The sequence below is a fragment of the Haliotis cracherodii genome, unplaced genomic scaffold (assembly GCF_022045235.1).
Source record: "Haliotis cracherodii isolate W230 unplaced genomic scaffold, xgHalCrac1.p SCAF_8, whole genome shotgun sequence".
NCBI lineage: Eukaryota > Metazoa > Mollusca > Gastropoda > Lepetellida > Haliotidae > Haliotis > Haliotis cracherodii.
In genome coordinates this window covers 38,367,464-38,384,038 of record NW_027266341.1, presented here as the reverse complement: position 1 = coordinate 38,384,038, position 16,575 = coordinate 38,367,464, and the positions used below count along the sequence as shown (strand labels likewise).

General features: G+C 41.9%; 1 protein-coding gene across 1 annotated transcript; it reads left to right on the top strand.

Moving 5' to 3' along the window:
- The first annotated feature begins 1,314 nt into the window (after positions 1-1,314).
- LOC139450981 (sodium- and chloride-dependent glycine transporter 1-like) lies at positions 1,315-16,282 on the top strand. The gene is made up of 15 exons (XM_071232803.1): positions 1,315-1,366; positions 5,538-5,690; positions 6,675-6,806; positions 6,919-7,140; positions 7,867-8,035; positions 8,789-8,927; positions 9,626-9,760; positions 10,537-10,640; positions 11,184-11,308; positions 11,577-11,689; positions 12,118-12,249; positions 12,587-12,686; positions 12,794-12,936; positions 13,189-13,344; positions 15,415-16,282. The coding sequence occupies exons 1-15, from the start codon at positions 1,315-1,317 to the stop codon at positions 15,628-15,630; spliced, it is 2,091 nt and encodes a 696-aa protein (XP_071088904.1). The 3' UTR covers positions 15,631-16,282.
- The last annotated feature ends 293 nt before the right edge of the window (positions 16,283-16,575 follow it).

The window sequence follows — 16,575 nt, the reverse complement described above, 5'->3', positions numbered from 1 at the left end:
TTACACTTAAGTGTTTGTTATTCGTAGTTAGTTGCATAAGGTTTAATGTATAACCACACAGACACACGCATTTGACTTCGATTCAAAAGCAACGGACAATCCGGTTTGATCTTGTGTGACTGTAAACGAACTAAATGAACGCTGCATGCGACACTTGCGTAATGCGTTGATCCCGGTTGAAAAAAACTGCTAATTCTTTTCCAACCTCAACCACGTAACTGTAATAAAAGAAACGCTTTAGAAAAGCCTTTATATAACTTTCTACCTTTAATTTAAATGTAGGACAACTAACAGCGTCAGAGTAATGCTATACGCGGACCGGGAATTCAATGGATGAAATAAAAAACAACTATTGAACGTGAAATGAATATAAATAACCATGTTGCAAAATAAAGTGTTTTTGATGAGTCAAGCTATGACGCAAGTCAACACCCAAACCCTTGGGGCAATCCTTCGCAATCTGGATGGTGAAATGGACTTTAACGCCGCGATCAAGATTATTGCTCTTATATTGCGACGTCCATGCACGTGTGTGTGTGTGTGTGTGTGTGTTGCTGTGTGTTCTAGTCCAGACTAATGTCGGTTTTATAGTGCCAGCCCATACCCCACTCAGTACTCGTGAAGATTCGGGTTACAAGTGGTCTTCGGCAACCCATGTTTGTTGTAAGAGGCGACTAACGGGATCGGGTGGTAAGGGTCGATGACTTGGTTGATGCATATCATCGTATCATAATTACGTAGATCGATGTCCATGATGTCAATCACTGGATTGTCAGGTCCAGACTCGATTATTTACAGACCGCCTTCATGTAGCTGGAATATTGCTGAGTGCGGCGTTAAACAAGAAACAAACAAAAGCCCACTCAGACAGTATACTCCAAGCCGAAAAGTCCTTGGTTTATCTCCTTGCTGCCGAGCAGGGTAACAAGAAGTACCGTACTTTAATGTCTTTTGGTATGAAGGTACCAGGGATCTCTTCCCACTGAACCACGGATAAAGGGATTGGCAAAATAACAATGTAACACTCGCGAATCCTTCCATTCTCAAACCTGTCATTGCAGGGACATCCTTGAAATGGGACATTGAGTGAGTGAGTGAGTTTGGTTTTACGCCGCTTTTAGCAACATTCCAGCAATATCACCACGGTTTACACCAGGAATGGGAACCGAACCCGGGTCTTCAGCGAACGCTTTAAGCAATGAGTTATTGAACTACTACTATTGAGCAGGTGGTCTGAACCCAGTCTGCTGTATGAACATATGGCGTAGAGTACTAATTCCATGTGCCTTCTACGCGTGTGAACTGTGGTCAAATATGTCCAAGACAGAACACAATGAAATTGAAAAACTCCAGCGCTACTTTGCACGTAATGTACAAAATGTTCATGTAAGATCTCCGACCGTTGCAACTATTCAGACGCTGGGATTGTGGACAATGACATCCGTGATTGACAAAATGAAGCTGATGTTCCTTGGGGAGGATGTGTAGAAGCAACCACAGATATGCCCCGAAAAAGGTGTTCTATTTCAAACGTGCTCAATATATATCAGGCAGTGACAAAAGAAAGTTTGTAACACATGATCTACTCAATATGGCAAAGAAGTATGAATTATGGACCAAAATAGTTCACTTTATGAAAACTAACCAGTTTCCATCCAAGGATGTGTGGAACAAAACCGTACAGAGTAAAATAACAGAACATGAAACTGCTCATTGGCATACGAGTCTGCGAGATCACCTTGAATTAACCAGATTTATTAAGATTCACAGTAAGCTTGGACGTTGTGTACCCAACAGACTGTGGAATATGTGTATTTTGTACAATATACCAACTAGACCTATGTATGCACTTGTGAAGCTAGGAACACGACCAATAACACCTGGACAGTTGTTAATGTGTGATGACGAGTGCGATTACATAATAAAGCACCAACTGTTATGTTGTATAGCTTTAACTGATGCAAGGAACACCCACCATGAACATCTATTTGACACTTTAAACCTTAGATGACGAAGTCAAACTTGTGACATTGCTAGGTGGTATAACCCCTATTGCAGAGGATATGAGCCTTGACAGATGGGCTGAATTCATATCTTCTGTATCACGAGATATAAGCTCCTGGAACCTGCGATCAATGCTCTATCTATAGACAGTATATATCATACCAGGACCATGACATGTAAACATTCAGTATTGCCAATTTCTCTGCATAATGTTCGTGTAAATATGCTGTGTTAACATGATTCCAAATGTATATCACTCTCCGAAATTAATGGAGGAAATAAAGATCATTCATTCATTCATTCATTCAGTAGAGGATATTTGAAAATGACAGACGAGTAGAGAAATTGAGGTGAGGTGAGGTGAAATTGGGTTTAACGTCGCGTCCAAGATTATTGCACTTATATAGCGACGTGCATGCACGTGTGTGTGTGTGTGTGGCTGCTTGTACTAGTCCGGACTGATGCCGATTTATAGTGCTAGCTCACTGAGATACCATGCCGCAGTTTAACATGAATACCCCACTCAGACACAGTATACTGACTCCGAGCCGACCAGTCCTTGTTTTAGCCCCATAATGCCGAGCGCCAGATAGGGTAACAACAAGTACCATCTTTTAACGTCTTTTGGTATGACGCGGCCGGGGATCGAACCCCGGACCTTCCGCTCTCCGGGCGGACGCTCTACCACAAGACCGCGGAGGCGGCAGTACAGAAATTGAGAGAGGTATCGAGCAATGTTATGAATGGATAAGAAAAAGGAAGGACTCCGTGCAATACAATGCCCGCCCAGGCATGTGGACGTTGGAAGGGCGTTGCGACATGAAACGTGTGTGAATAAAAACTCTTTGTACAATGACCCAACCATGCTCAAACTAATATATATTATCAACATGTCAACATAACCCCTGATAAAGGTATAAAAAGTAGCCTTGAAACGTTCTTTATCGATTGAGGTTCAATGTCTTCAATACACGACATAGTTAGGGATATGTTTACCTATGGTAAACAGAAAATAAAAACAATGAATCCAAACTTGCCTGGCACTTTTAACGTAAGGTCTGATAAATATCGACTGGCGCGTTGACATAGCTTACAGTTGCACCGAGTGTTCGAAGTTCCACAATACGTCTAGATGTTGTTCTTGATGTCGACCTCATTCGTGGTCTACTAGATGGAACATCTGCCCGGAGAGCGGAAGGTCTGTGGTTCGATCCCAGGCTGTGTCATACCCAAAGACGTTTAAAAATGGTAGTAAAAAGGCTAAGGAGATAAAACGAGGACTGGTCTGAGTGGGGTATCCGTGGTATACTGTGATGTGACATCTCAATGGGCTAACACTGTAAAACAAGCAATGAGTTGTAGCAAGACCAATGCATCGTTTTATAAATCGTATCGAGGTAAATGCATAGCGTCACATATCGCCTCCTGGAAAATGCATCGGTCCACTTATCGTATCGTGGTAAATGCACCGCTTCACATATCGTATCGTGGAAAATGCATCGCTCCACATATCTTATCGTGGTAAATGAATAGCTTCACATATCGTATCGTGGAAAATGCATCGCTCCACTTATCGTATCGTGGAAAATGATTAGCTTCACATATCATATCGTGAAAAATGCATCGCTTCACATATCGTATCATGGAAAATGCATCGCTTCACATATCATATCGTCGAAAATGCATCGCTTCACATATCGTATCGTGGGCAAGGTACAGCTGTACATATCGTATCATGAACAATGTATTCTTTTCACATATCGCATCATGAACAATGTATCGTTTCACATATCGTATCATGAACAATGAACCGCTTTACATATCGTATCATGAACAATGTACTCGTATCGAGGACTGTGCGTATTATGCAAACCCTATCAATATCTGAGCCCGACGGAGAAACCCCTAGGTCGATACGAGTTACAAGATGACTCACGGTGTCATTAGGTACCCCGTTGCGATGAATGTATTGCAACATATTTCCCATCGCCTCAGGCCGAACTGAACGGGACAGGACCGTTTACAACTCTCAGACATTAAACCAGGATGTTTTATATTTTTCTGGCATATAAACAAGGCAGTTGTTTGTTTTGCTAGCATGCAACGGGGTCCGTCTGTATTGCCTGTATCCACATGACAGAGTGAAAGACATTCAGAAGTATACAATAGCACAGGGGACGCCCACCCAATAAAACACCTTACATGAGAACGTGTTTCTGCTAAATATTATATTCTAATACCCCATTGACCACGATGGACCACGATTGGAAATAATACAATACCCTGTGCTGATTAAGTGGTTGTGTTGGCGGCTGTAAGAGTGATGGATCTAAACGACAATACCCTCTGTAGTGTGCGTGGTTATGTGAGCCGTTGTGAGAGCGGTAGATTTAAACGACAATACCCTGTGTTGTGCGAGTGGTTGTGTGAGCGGTTGTGAGAGCGGTAGGTTTAAACGACAATACCCTGTGTTGTGCGAGTGGTTGTGTGAGCGGTTGTGAGAGCGGTAGGTTTAAACGACAATACCCTGTGTTGTGCGAGTGGTTGTGTGAGCGGTTGTGAGAGCGGTAGGTTTAAACGACAATACCCTGTGTTGTGCGAGTGGTTGTGTGAGCGGTTGTGAGAGCGGTAGGTTTAAACGACTATACCCTGTGTTGTGCGAGTGGTTGTGTGAGCGGTTGTGAGAGCGGTAGGTTTAAACGACAATAACCTGTGTAGATTGAGTCGTTGTGTGCGGTTGTGAGAGTGGTAGATTTAAACGACAATACCGTGTAGATTGAGTCGTTGTGTGGAATTGTGAGAGTGGTAGATATAAACGACAATACCCTGTCTTGTGCGAGTGGTTGTGGGAGGGGTCCATATAAACGACAAGACAAGGGGAGTACAAGGGGAGTGGTTGCTAGTTGAAACGTTGCTGCAAACATGAACTGGCTGACAGATGGTCGAAAATGTGCAATGTTGCTGATAACATGTACTGGAGTGAGTGAGTTTGATTGTACGCCGCTTTTGACAGTATTCCGGTTATATCACGGCGAGTCAGCTTAATGTGGGAGGAAAGCCCGAAGTGATGCAGGTATCAGACGTTTACCACTTCGGTGAAACCCACGGGCACGAGTATGGTGCTGACATACTTAGAAACATAATCGGGGCGAACCGGGATTCGAACCGACAATTATAGGTTTCTTGCGTGCCCAAGGGACGCAACTCTGCACAGTGAATCGCGGCGACTTAGACGACTTGGCCACCCGTGCCCCCACATGTACTGGACTACAGACTGATACGTGTACTGGACTGTAAATAGGTGGTTTCTAGAAACGTACGATATACGCTGGAAAACTAGCCATTTCCTTCGAATAGTTGAGTAGAGTACGCCTTATCAATGATGACACAAGAGGCTTCAAGCTAGCATCACAGCATTTCTACAAAGTTTACGTTTATTCCAGGTCAGTTCCTTCAACAATTAAAGACATGTGTTATTGAGAACTCACTTAAAGAGACATACTAATGACACACGTTGCATCCATTACCTGCAGCGTTATCAGTATACCTACTTGTCTATGTCACACAGGTGGAGGAGCGAGGGTCGTGGGGAGGCAAGTTTGAGTTCCTGCTGTCCTGTATAGGCTACGCTGTGGGTCTGGGAAACGTCTGGAGGTTCCCCTTTCTCTGCTACAGGAATGGAGGAGGTAAGTATTCAGATTGAAATTTGACACTGAGTCATTCAACGAATAGTAAGCTAATATCACCTCTTCACAAATACCTCATTTTGGTTGTTTGTAAAGCGCTGGTATGACTTTAGCAGGTGGGAAGAATGCAAAGAATTGTTCATTGTATTGTTCTCTAGCCTGAAAAATGAAACTTGTATTGATAACGACTTTTTGTTTGTTAAAGGCGTTTTCGGGGTTTCTTGCCCCTTCATCAGATGATGATTGAGTAAGCGTTAATACGTTTCATGTCTTCATGTTCTTTCAACATCTAAGACCGACTCCGTGGTCTCGTGGTAGAGCGTCCTCCCTGAGAGAGGAAGGTCCGGGGTTTGATCCCCGGCCGCGTCATACCAAAAGACGTTAAACGATGGTACTTGTTGTTACCCTGTCTGGCGCTCGGCATTAATGGACTGATAAAAGGACTGGTCGGTTCGGAGTCAGCATACTGTGTCATGTCAAACTGCGGCATAGTATCTCAGAGAGCTAGCTCTATAAATCGGCATTAGTCCGGACTAGTACAAGCACACACACACACACACACACACACACACACACACACACACACACACACACACACACACACACACACACACACACACACACACACACACACACACACACACACACACACACACACACACACACACACACACACACACACACACACACACACACACACACGCGCGTGCTTGCATTTGCTATATAAGTGCGATAATCTTGGACGCGACATTAAACCCCTTTTCACCTCACCTCATCTCACCTTCAACTTCTTAATGACTTAAAGACTTCTTTCACAACATAAGCTTATGCCATTTATATTGCACATTGTAGTGTGATGATAGTGGTTCAGATTGAGGGCTCGAGGTATATATCTATTACTACATGCGTTTATTGCAACAGGGTCACTTTCCCCTGTTGGTTTTGCAGTACTGTTCATTCTTACCAAGTTCTTCTTGTTTACAGCCACGTTCCTCATCCCGTACGTCATCATGTTGGTGGTGGCTGGTCTGCCGTTATTCTTCCTGGAGCTGGCGGTGGGCCAGTTCGCCTCTGAGGGGCCGATCACAGTGTGGAAGGTCAGCCCAGCGTTCCATGGTAAGTGGAGAACAATTGTCAGTCACTATTGGTCAATGTTTAAACGTACGTGTATGTTAATCTAAACAGCCCTGGCGATGAAAACGTTCAACAAAACGCTCGACTATTCCAGGTATTGGGTTTGCCATGGTGACCATCAGCGGCATGGTGTCCATCTACTACAACGTCATCATCATGTACGCCATGTACTACATGTTTGCCAGCTTCGTCAGTCTAGATGGCTCAGTGCCCTGGGAGAACTGTGGTAATCCCTGGAACACGAACTCCTGCAGGACGGAGCCCTACCCCTACCTGGATGGCATGACCGAGGGAAACAGAACCATGACGTTGTTCAGTAAGTGAGTGAGTGAGTGAGTGAGTGAGTGAGTGAGTGAGAGAGTGAGTGAGTGAGTTGGGTTTAACGCCGCTATTAACAATATTCCATTAACATATCGCGGCGTGTCAGCTTAATGTGGGTGGGAAGCCCTGGTGATGCAGGTCTCAGACGTTTACCACTTCGGTGAAAACCCACAAGCACGGGTATGGTGCTGACAAACCTAGAAACATAATCGGGGCGAACCGGGATTCAAACCTAGAAACATAATCGGGGCGAATGGGTATTCGAACCCACAATGATAGGTTTCTGGCGTGCCTAAGGGAGGCAACTCTGCACAGAGAATCGCGGCGCCTGAGGCGACTGGGCCACCCGTGCCCGCTGTTCAGTAAGTGTGAAATTCCATATTGACAAGATCAGAATATAAAGTTAAACACAGGATAAAGGCAAAAGACCAATGCTTAGAACATTTATGAATATTCGTTTAAGGTTCAGTATGAAATCCAAATCGCCCTGACCTATGTTCCTTGGTTTATCAGCGTCATGTCCGTTCTCGTCGGTTTAGCCTCAATGGTAAAACGTCCGACGTGCATCACGTAAGACGTAATATAACATGAATACTGTTTAAAACCTCGTTTTACCCAACCCACGCATTGAAAAACGTTCAATATGTTATCTGCAAAAAAACGTTTAATTCCCCATCCAGTATACGCCAGTTTGGTTTATTCTGTAATCTCCGTCTTGCAGAGGAGCTGTACAACAAACCGTGCGTGAACGGCCTCCTCGTCAACATCTCAAACGCCTACAACTACAGCTTCACCAGCGTCGACGAACTTAACTCAACCATGATACAGAACAAGGACATTACCAAGGACTGCAAGATCACCTATACAACAGCCAGCGAGGAGTATTGGGAGTAGGTATCTCATAGTATATGACCCGGTGCTCAGTTTAGCTGATAATTATATATCAATCAGAGCCATCCATGCTTCATTTTACCGTTGAAAGTGTATTCTTTTACACATCAGAGAATATGATCAATAAAGCTTGTTTGTCACACATCTGAGAAGTGGCCTTAAGATTCAGGGCCCTGTTCCACAAAGCGACCTTAGTGCTAAGTTGGATCGTAACTCCCATTCTTTACCATAGGCTTACGATCAACGTAGCACTAAGATCGCTTTGTGAAACAGGGCCCAGGGCCTTAATAGCTTAATAGCCTCGGATTCGATATAACAAATAGGCATGCATATCATCCTTGTAGTGATGGCCAATCTTAGGAAAGATGCTTAACAAACCATACTCAATTATTCAACAACATTTTACAACACTGTAAGACATTGTTATAAATGGTTCTACTGATATGGTTCTTTCCACTTCTATGGACGTATTTACCCTGGAGAAAGAGAAGCAACGGTTGGTGTAGTCAGACACTACCCATTATTATTTTATCACCATCAAGCATTAAAACAGTGAACATTCTCAATTCTGGTATGGGGTTTTCACTCTGATTTTTGCAATATTCCAGCAATATCACCGCGGGGGATACTAAGAATGGGGTTCAAACAAGGTGCTCATATGGGGAGTCTTATCCGTGACTGTCAACGTTTTAACCACAGGGAACCCATCGCCCCAGCAGTATAGGATATTTACTGTTAAATGTACATTGCAGGCGCTACGTGCTTCGTCTACATGAATCTACTGGGCTTGATGACCTAGGAGGCTTCAGCTTGAAGAACGGTGTCTGTCTCTTCTTAGCCTGGCTCCTCATCTTCTTCTGTCTCATGAAGGGAATTAAGTCTTCCGGCAAGGTAAACCTTCTTTGGTGGACAATGCGATGGTTGGACTTGAGTCTGAGCCTGGTGCAACCTCATTATAAGTAACATAGTTTATGTCCTCTAGTATCTCAAATAATCAAAACAAATGAAATGCAAAACAAATGCAAACATTTTTCCAAACGGTTTAAACTCTTTAACGTTCTTGAGGCGTTCGGGAGCAAACAGTGACGAGAAAAAACATAAACGATCATTTTTTTGTATCATCTCTTTGTCTGACAGGTTTATTTGTGATATAAGAATGCCTTCAAGCAACTTCTCCGTATTTTTATTTGCGGACAGGCTTTAATCTATCAAATGGTTGATACAGTTTATATATGCTCTGTAATTTAAAAATATTCCCTATAGCCATCATACTTCAAATGTAGGCCAAGTGTTTAGGTTTGAACAAATGTGTTTTTACATTCATTTCAGCAGCATCACTAGTTTTGTCCCTTAAACTGATTTAATAACGTCCTGACTGTATACATATTAGCAGAGTCTTGAAAACGAGTTGGATTTGCTGCGAGATGGGGACATACTGTACAGAAAGTCCAATCCTATTTTCATCATCACTCACGTTACAATTATTCATCATCACGCTTCGAGGAGACATTCAGACGTTATATATTTGAACTTCTCGCCTTAAAAAACCCAGACAAATAACACATGAAAATGCCAACATCTTCTCCCAGGTCGTGTACTTCACCGCCACCTTCCCCTACATCATCCTCGTGGTCCTGCTGATCCGAGGCCTGACTCTGGAGGGATACGAGAAGGGCATCACATTCTACATGACTCCACAGATCCACAGGCTGAAGGAGGCCAAGGTGAGGGCAGCCTGCATTGTGTTACTATACCATTTGAGTGAGTGAGTGAGTTGGGTTGAACGCCGCTTTTAACAGTATTCCAGTTATATCGTGGCGTGTCAGCTTAATGTGGGAGGAAAGCCCGAAGTGATGCAGGTCTTAGACGTTTACCACTTCGGTGAAACCCACGAGCACAGGTATGGTTATACCATTTGAAATTTATGGTTGATATATTATTGGTGTTGCCCGTATACTGCCTCATCTGGGATGTGTGTTTGTTTGTTTGTTGTTTAACGCCGCACTCAGCAATATTCCAGCAATATGACGGCTCATCTGGAATGTAGACTAAAAGGGCTTGGCATATTTTGCGCCTGATGTGTTTTGCAAAAACCGTACACTATTTTAGGCAAATTGTATGGGTGACAGGTGCTACTGGTAGAGGACATGTTTACCCTTTTCGCGAACACGTTGGCTCATCATTTATTGTCAGTGATTCATTCATTTTTTTTTATCACATCTCTTTCTCCTGTTTCGGCAGATAACAGAGACTGATTATTCTCGGGCGTTGACTGTTTATATTTATTCTTTATGTAAAGACTCGAACGTGACCACTATGCCTAACGCAGCTAAGTTTGTGCTTGAGGAATTAATCTCCTGCATGTTCTGCCGAACACCACATATCTTATAGATGTCATGAACTTCACTGTCTGACAAATTTACAATAGCATGCCACTTACTTCTATACATGTTTCATACCTTATAATTCGCAATGTTATATATTGTACATATTTGTCCAGGTATGGGGAGATGCAGCCACTCAAATCTTCTACTCCCTAGGAGCTGCATTCGGTGGGCTGTTGACCATGGCCAGTTACAACAAGTTCAAAAACAATTGTGAACGGTAAGTTTAATCTGGAGACATGAGTACGTAAGAGTTAATCAGTACCCTAAATAAAACACATACAATGCAACCTTAGCAATAATACAAGGCTGCCGGCCAGGGAAAGGAGAAACACAGCATGCACAGCAGCCATGCATATTGCTATAACACAGAGGTTTGACAAAGTTGCCATTGTACCTGGCCTATTTAATGCATGTGAAACGACAAGAAAACCCTTAGACCATTAAACAGAGATTCAAAATAATCATAAAATTTATTTATATCAACAATGTATACTGTCAATACCTGGTTAATTATATTCATTAAAATTCTTTTATTCATGATTGAATCAATAAATGAAATTAACTAACTTTATTATGATGACACTTGCATGACCTCACAATCGAAGCGTGACGGAAATGATCTAAATCAGTTAACATGTGCTTACATTGGTCAGGGCCAATGGTCCACTTGGGTTCATCATCGGTGTCCAGGGTTTTGAAATAGAGCGCAAGCACTGTTATTATGTGGTCGACTATTATTGACATATTTACCCCATTTTAGAGATGCCCTCATCGTCGCCTTCATCAACTGTGGCACCAGTGTGTTCGCGGGCTTTGCCATCTTCTCCCTCCTGGGTTTCATGGCGCACACCACCAACCAGGACGTGGAGAGCGTGGTCGACCAAGGTAAGTTTTCCATTCATCAAATTCCTGACTTGATGTCAGTCATAACAGTTTGCTGTGCAGCTCTTTCAGTTTTGTTAGATCTTTCACAAAGTTCATATATTCCACACTGAATTACTAACCATTTCGAAATACATGATATGGTCAAGAGTTCAGGTCTTTGAATGCAAAGTTTCTTGTGATTTGCCAGAATACAGAATATATCCAACCACACAAATACACATCAACGTTTCAATAACCCAGAACCACTCATGAGGTATCTTTGTTGCAGGTCCTGGTCTCGCTTTCATTGCTTACCCAGAAGGCATTGCTAAACTTCCGGTGTCACCACTGTGGGCTTTCCTGTTCTTCTTCATGCTGCTGACCCTTGGTTTGGACAGTCAGGTAGGCCGCATAGTCAACAGGATCTTTCGACATTTAGAAAACCAATGGAAAAGAATGAGCGAGTTTGGTTTAAACGCCATTTTGACCAGTATGTCAGTTTGATGTGCGAGGAAAGCCTGACGTTGAGCAGGATTTTTGAGGTTTTAATCCACGAGCACGACTATGGTGCTGACAAACCAAGAAAAATGATCATGGCGAACTGGGATTCCAACCCTGAGAAACGCAAGTTCCTAATGAAAAAGTAAACACGAACAAGGAACTATACTGAAGATGCTGATAGAAGGTTGATCCTGATGAATTAACACATTTCGCTGCATAATATTTATTCATAAATGTCGATAGAGGCAAATACATAAAGGGATTTTTTTAACAGTCTCGCCACAAACACAGTAATTGGTGCTAAGCATTGTGTTCCCTTTCTTCAACAGTTCGCTATGATGGAGACGCTGATCAGCGGCATCAGTGACATCTTCCCACGTGTCCTGAGGAAGCACAAGACTCCTTTCACTGCCTTCTGTTGCCTCATTGGTTTCCTGCTTGGACTGCCTCAAGTTACAAAGGTAGGGTAGATACAATCGCACACTTATTTTTCTTGAAATGTCAAATACCTGTGTGGTTTCTAATTTAAAATTTAGTGAGTGATTGTACAATGTCGTAGAACATTTTTAAATTATAACTATGTGTTGTTTTTTTAATGTGATGTTTTCAATGCACATGTTTGACTCGAAGAGAATTCCTCTACATTGTACGAATTCGCTATTAGACTGTATTTCTTTATTTAGATTATTAAAACCTCTTTAAAAATATTCAAACACAACCTTGAATAAGAGGTGAGGTGAAATGGGGTTTAACGCCTTGAATAAGAACGTAACTAAAGTCATTATACATTTCCTCCAGGGTGGTATTTACATGCTGACACTGATGGACTGGTACTCTGGAAGCTACAACCTGATGCTGGTGGCTCTGACGGAAATCATCTGTCTTATGTATGTCTATCGTAAGTATTACGATAGGAATTGATGTTGTCATGTCTGTCAACAAAATGTTTTCACGTTATATTTTTTTCAATTCATATTCTAATTGACTGTTTCCTTACCATTTAAGCTTTAGTGGGTTGGTTCTGGCCACAGCACCAAGGTAAACGAAGTTACATCCCGTTCTTGGAGGACATCGAGATGATGATTGGCCACAAACCCAACCCCTACTGGGTCATCAACTGGGTCTTCCTGACCCCTGTCGTCATCGTTGTAAGTGAAGTAATTCAAAATCTAAAAAAATTGCTATACACGTAAACAGGGCGCGATGCTTCTCAGACTGGAGGATGATGTCTTGCTCCCTGAACAAGCATCAACATTCTTGACATTATATTTGTATCTGTAACAGTGAAGAAAGGTGCATGAAATAGAATAACAACTAAATCTTACTCTACAACCCTGGAAACAATAAAAAATGAAAAAAAAGTGTATTTAATGTTTCTAAAAAAATTATTTTTTTTCCAGTTCATCGTGATTGTGTCAGCCACTCAGTATGCCCCGGCCAATTATGGTGAATACATCTACCCGCCGTGGGCTGAGGGGATTGGCTGGTGCATGGTTGTCGCCCCCCTTGTTATGATATTCCTCGTCATGATAATACAAGTGTGCAGACTGGGGCCGGTGAGTTGACATTAACATTGTGTCATACTGAAGGTTTGGCACGTTATATAGTTAATATTGAACAAATACTTCATGTTTTTCTGATGATACTTTTGCTTCGTTATCCCAAGCCCTGTATATTTATGTCACAATGTCATCCGTGTAGAAGTATGCACCATCCCTCATCTATTAATGGCCAAAGTTCCTTCACTGTTAGAGATAGGTGTATTTCCATTCACCAGGGATAACGCTAATATAGTAAACTTCAAATGTCCTTGAGAAGACATCGGTTATGTTTGACAGTGCAGACAAGGAAGGGCGAATACATGTTTTGCTATTTGCCCTTTACGCTAAATGGAATCTGTTTCGGCTGAAAATCTAGGATGGTTATTCTCTTGCATTGACAATTAATGTATATTTGATGCATCGGTCAATGAACCACCAACAGCAGCTTGTGGGGTCCACATTTCCCAGGTGCTTAGGTACATAGAGCCTGTACATATTGTCCACATTTCCCAGGTGCTTAGGTACATAGAGCCTGTTCATATTGTTCACATTTCCCAGGTGCTTAGGTACATAGAGCCTGTATATATTGTCCACATTTCCCAAGTGCTTAGGTACATAGAGCCTGTACATACTGTTCACATTTCCCAGGTGCTTAGGTACATAGAGCCTGCATATTGTTCACATTTCTCAGGTGCTTGGGTACATAGAGCCTGCATATTGTTAACATTTCTCAGGTGCTTGGGTACATAGAGCCTGTACATATTGTTTACATTTCTCAGGTGCTTAGGTACATAGAGCCTGTACATATTGTTCACATTTCCCAGGTGCTTAGGTACATAGAGCCTGTATATATTGTTCACATTTCCCAGGTGCTTAGGTGCATAGAGCCTCTATATATTGTTCACATTTCCCAGGTGCTTAGGTACATAGAGCCTGCATATTGTTCACATTTCCCAGGTGCTCAGGTACATAGAGCCTGTACATATTGTTCACATTTCCCAGGTGCTTAGGTGCATAGAGCCTGTACATATTGTTCAAATTTCCTGGATACAATTTTACTGAGAGCTAAGACATAACCAAGGTCTTATGATCAAAGACATGGTCAAGTCATTCCAGAAAGTTTATGGTAGAATTGACAAAATATGGCACGTTGTTTGTCAACATGATGCCCGATGCTGTCCCATACTTTGACATACCTCATACCTCCTTTCTCACGGGCACTTGATAGGATCGGGTGGTCGTGCTTGGTGAATTGGTTGACGGCGTGGCGTCGTACCCCAACGGCGTGGCGTCGTACCCCAACGACGTGGGTCATTCCTCATGATACTGATCACTGGATTGTCTGGTTCAGACTCGATAGTTTACAGGCCACCGTCGTATGGCAGAAGTATTGCAAAGCATCAAACAAACAAACAAACAAACAAACAAACAAACAAATAAATTGTTAATTAAATATTTTGTAAGTGGCGGTTGCTACCAGTAGAGCACGGCATACCTTCCTTTTGTGTGGACACCTGGTGTTATCATTGACTTTTTGTGATCCATTCATATACCGTATTCGACGTAATAAGCGCCCAGTGCGCACTCAAAATTAGAAATACGGGGCTCTTATTACAATAAATTTTTGGTGAAAAAAACAACAGTTGAAAGATCGTAAACTTCGTGGTTTATGCTAACAGCCTGAAATGATACAAAAGAAAAGTCTGTGCGTATTATACACGACAGATATATTTTTCCAGAATTTAATTGCCCATAATTAAGGGTGTATATTACACACGAGTGCGTATTATACACGAATAAATATGTCTTGCGTACATTAATCAATCGGAAGGGGTGCTAATTGGGATTGTTCTCTTGCCAATATATTAGCAAATATCGCCGTGGGCGCTTATTAGAGCGGAGCGCTTATCAAGTCAAATACAGTAATTGTAATCACTTTATTGCTTTTTACACCGAATGGAATCTGTTTCTACAGATACGCAAGACTGATTATTATCTGGATTTAAATGATACTATTATACTTATGTATGTCTAAGATCAAAGTCGTTCCATGATGATAAAAGCTATGTTGAATTCCCTCTTCAGAGAAAAGCCTTCAGCCCGACGAGAAGCTGGGGACCCGCCAACCCCGAGGACCGAACAGGAAAATATGCTACCATTTCTGACAATGTTAACGTTGGGTTTTCTAACGAGAAGGGAAACGCCTACGTCATCAACGACATGGATACCGAGAAAGGCCACCCCCCTCCCTACACCAACGGCGGAACAGACAACGCTGCATACTACAACGAGCGACTGTAACCGTGACGTGCATAGTGCAGACAGGAACACCCTTGAGCCTGACTTTAGTGTGTTTTTGTATAGGCTTTGGCCTACATCGTGCTGTAGTCGGTAGACGGATTCATGCAATTGTCCGTGTATGATCAAATAACAAATCATGTGTGTACATATCATATTTTAATGGTTTACTTGCTTTCAAAATGAATTTCTATTCATTAAAGAATTCCCCACTCAGTAGAATAGTGTTAATTGTCAAGATATAAATGTGTTGTATTCTCCTACGGGTTCTAATATGCTGCGCTTCATGTTGCAAAATGAGAAATTATTATACAAGAAATAATATCGTGTAAAAATCTCGTTTTTTTGGTTTTTGTTTTAAAATATTTATATTTCAATTTATGATTCTAAGAGTTAGTCATAGTTACAATAACATGCCATGGTCGCTGTAATATGTCCTCTAAGTGTTATGTCCCTCGTGCACATCCATAAAACATTGTCAGCGTTATATATCACATTTAATGACTCGATATTATATTTCAAGCAAACTGCTCAACTCCGTTAATACGTCATGTTTTACTTATACATAATATACATACTTCATCTTTTACAAATCTGTCTTTTTATGTCATTTCTATATATATGCATCTCACGTTATTTGGCAAAATATCTTATTTTTGATAAATGTATTCATGTATAAAATCTTGAGAAATAAGATTTGTTGAGTTTTGCTTTACGTGATAACTGTATTCCCACGTGTATTTCCACGGAAAGGGGGGATTACTCCAAACATACTTCACTGATTAGCCTCGGGACCAAACAGATCAGAATTCAAGTCCATCCCGCCAACTGACTGGTGAATGCAATATTGGTATCGCTCAACATTTAGTATCAGAGGCTCTTCATTAGAATAGTGGTGTTTTAATTGTTACATGTCGAATGTGTACGTCTTCCACTTCTGCAGAGTTA

Coding starts and splice junctions, on each gene's coding strand:
- LOC139450981 (XM_071232803.1), top strand. CDS start 1,315: ATGTCCAAGACAGAACACAATGAAATTGAAAAACTCCAGCGCTACTTT. Junction 8,928..9,625: donor GAATTAAGTCTTCCGGCAAG/GTAAACCTTCTT, acceptor ATCTTCTCCCAG/GTCGTGTACTTCACCGCCAC. Junction 12,687..12,793: donor CTGTCTTATGTATGTCTATC/GTAAGTATTACG, acceptor TTACCATTTAAG/CTTTAGTGGGTTGGTTCTGG.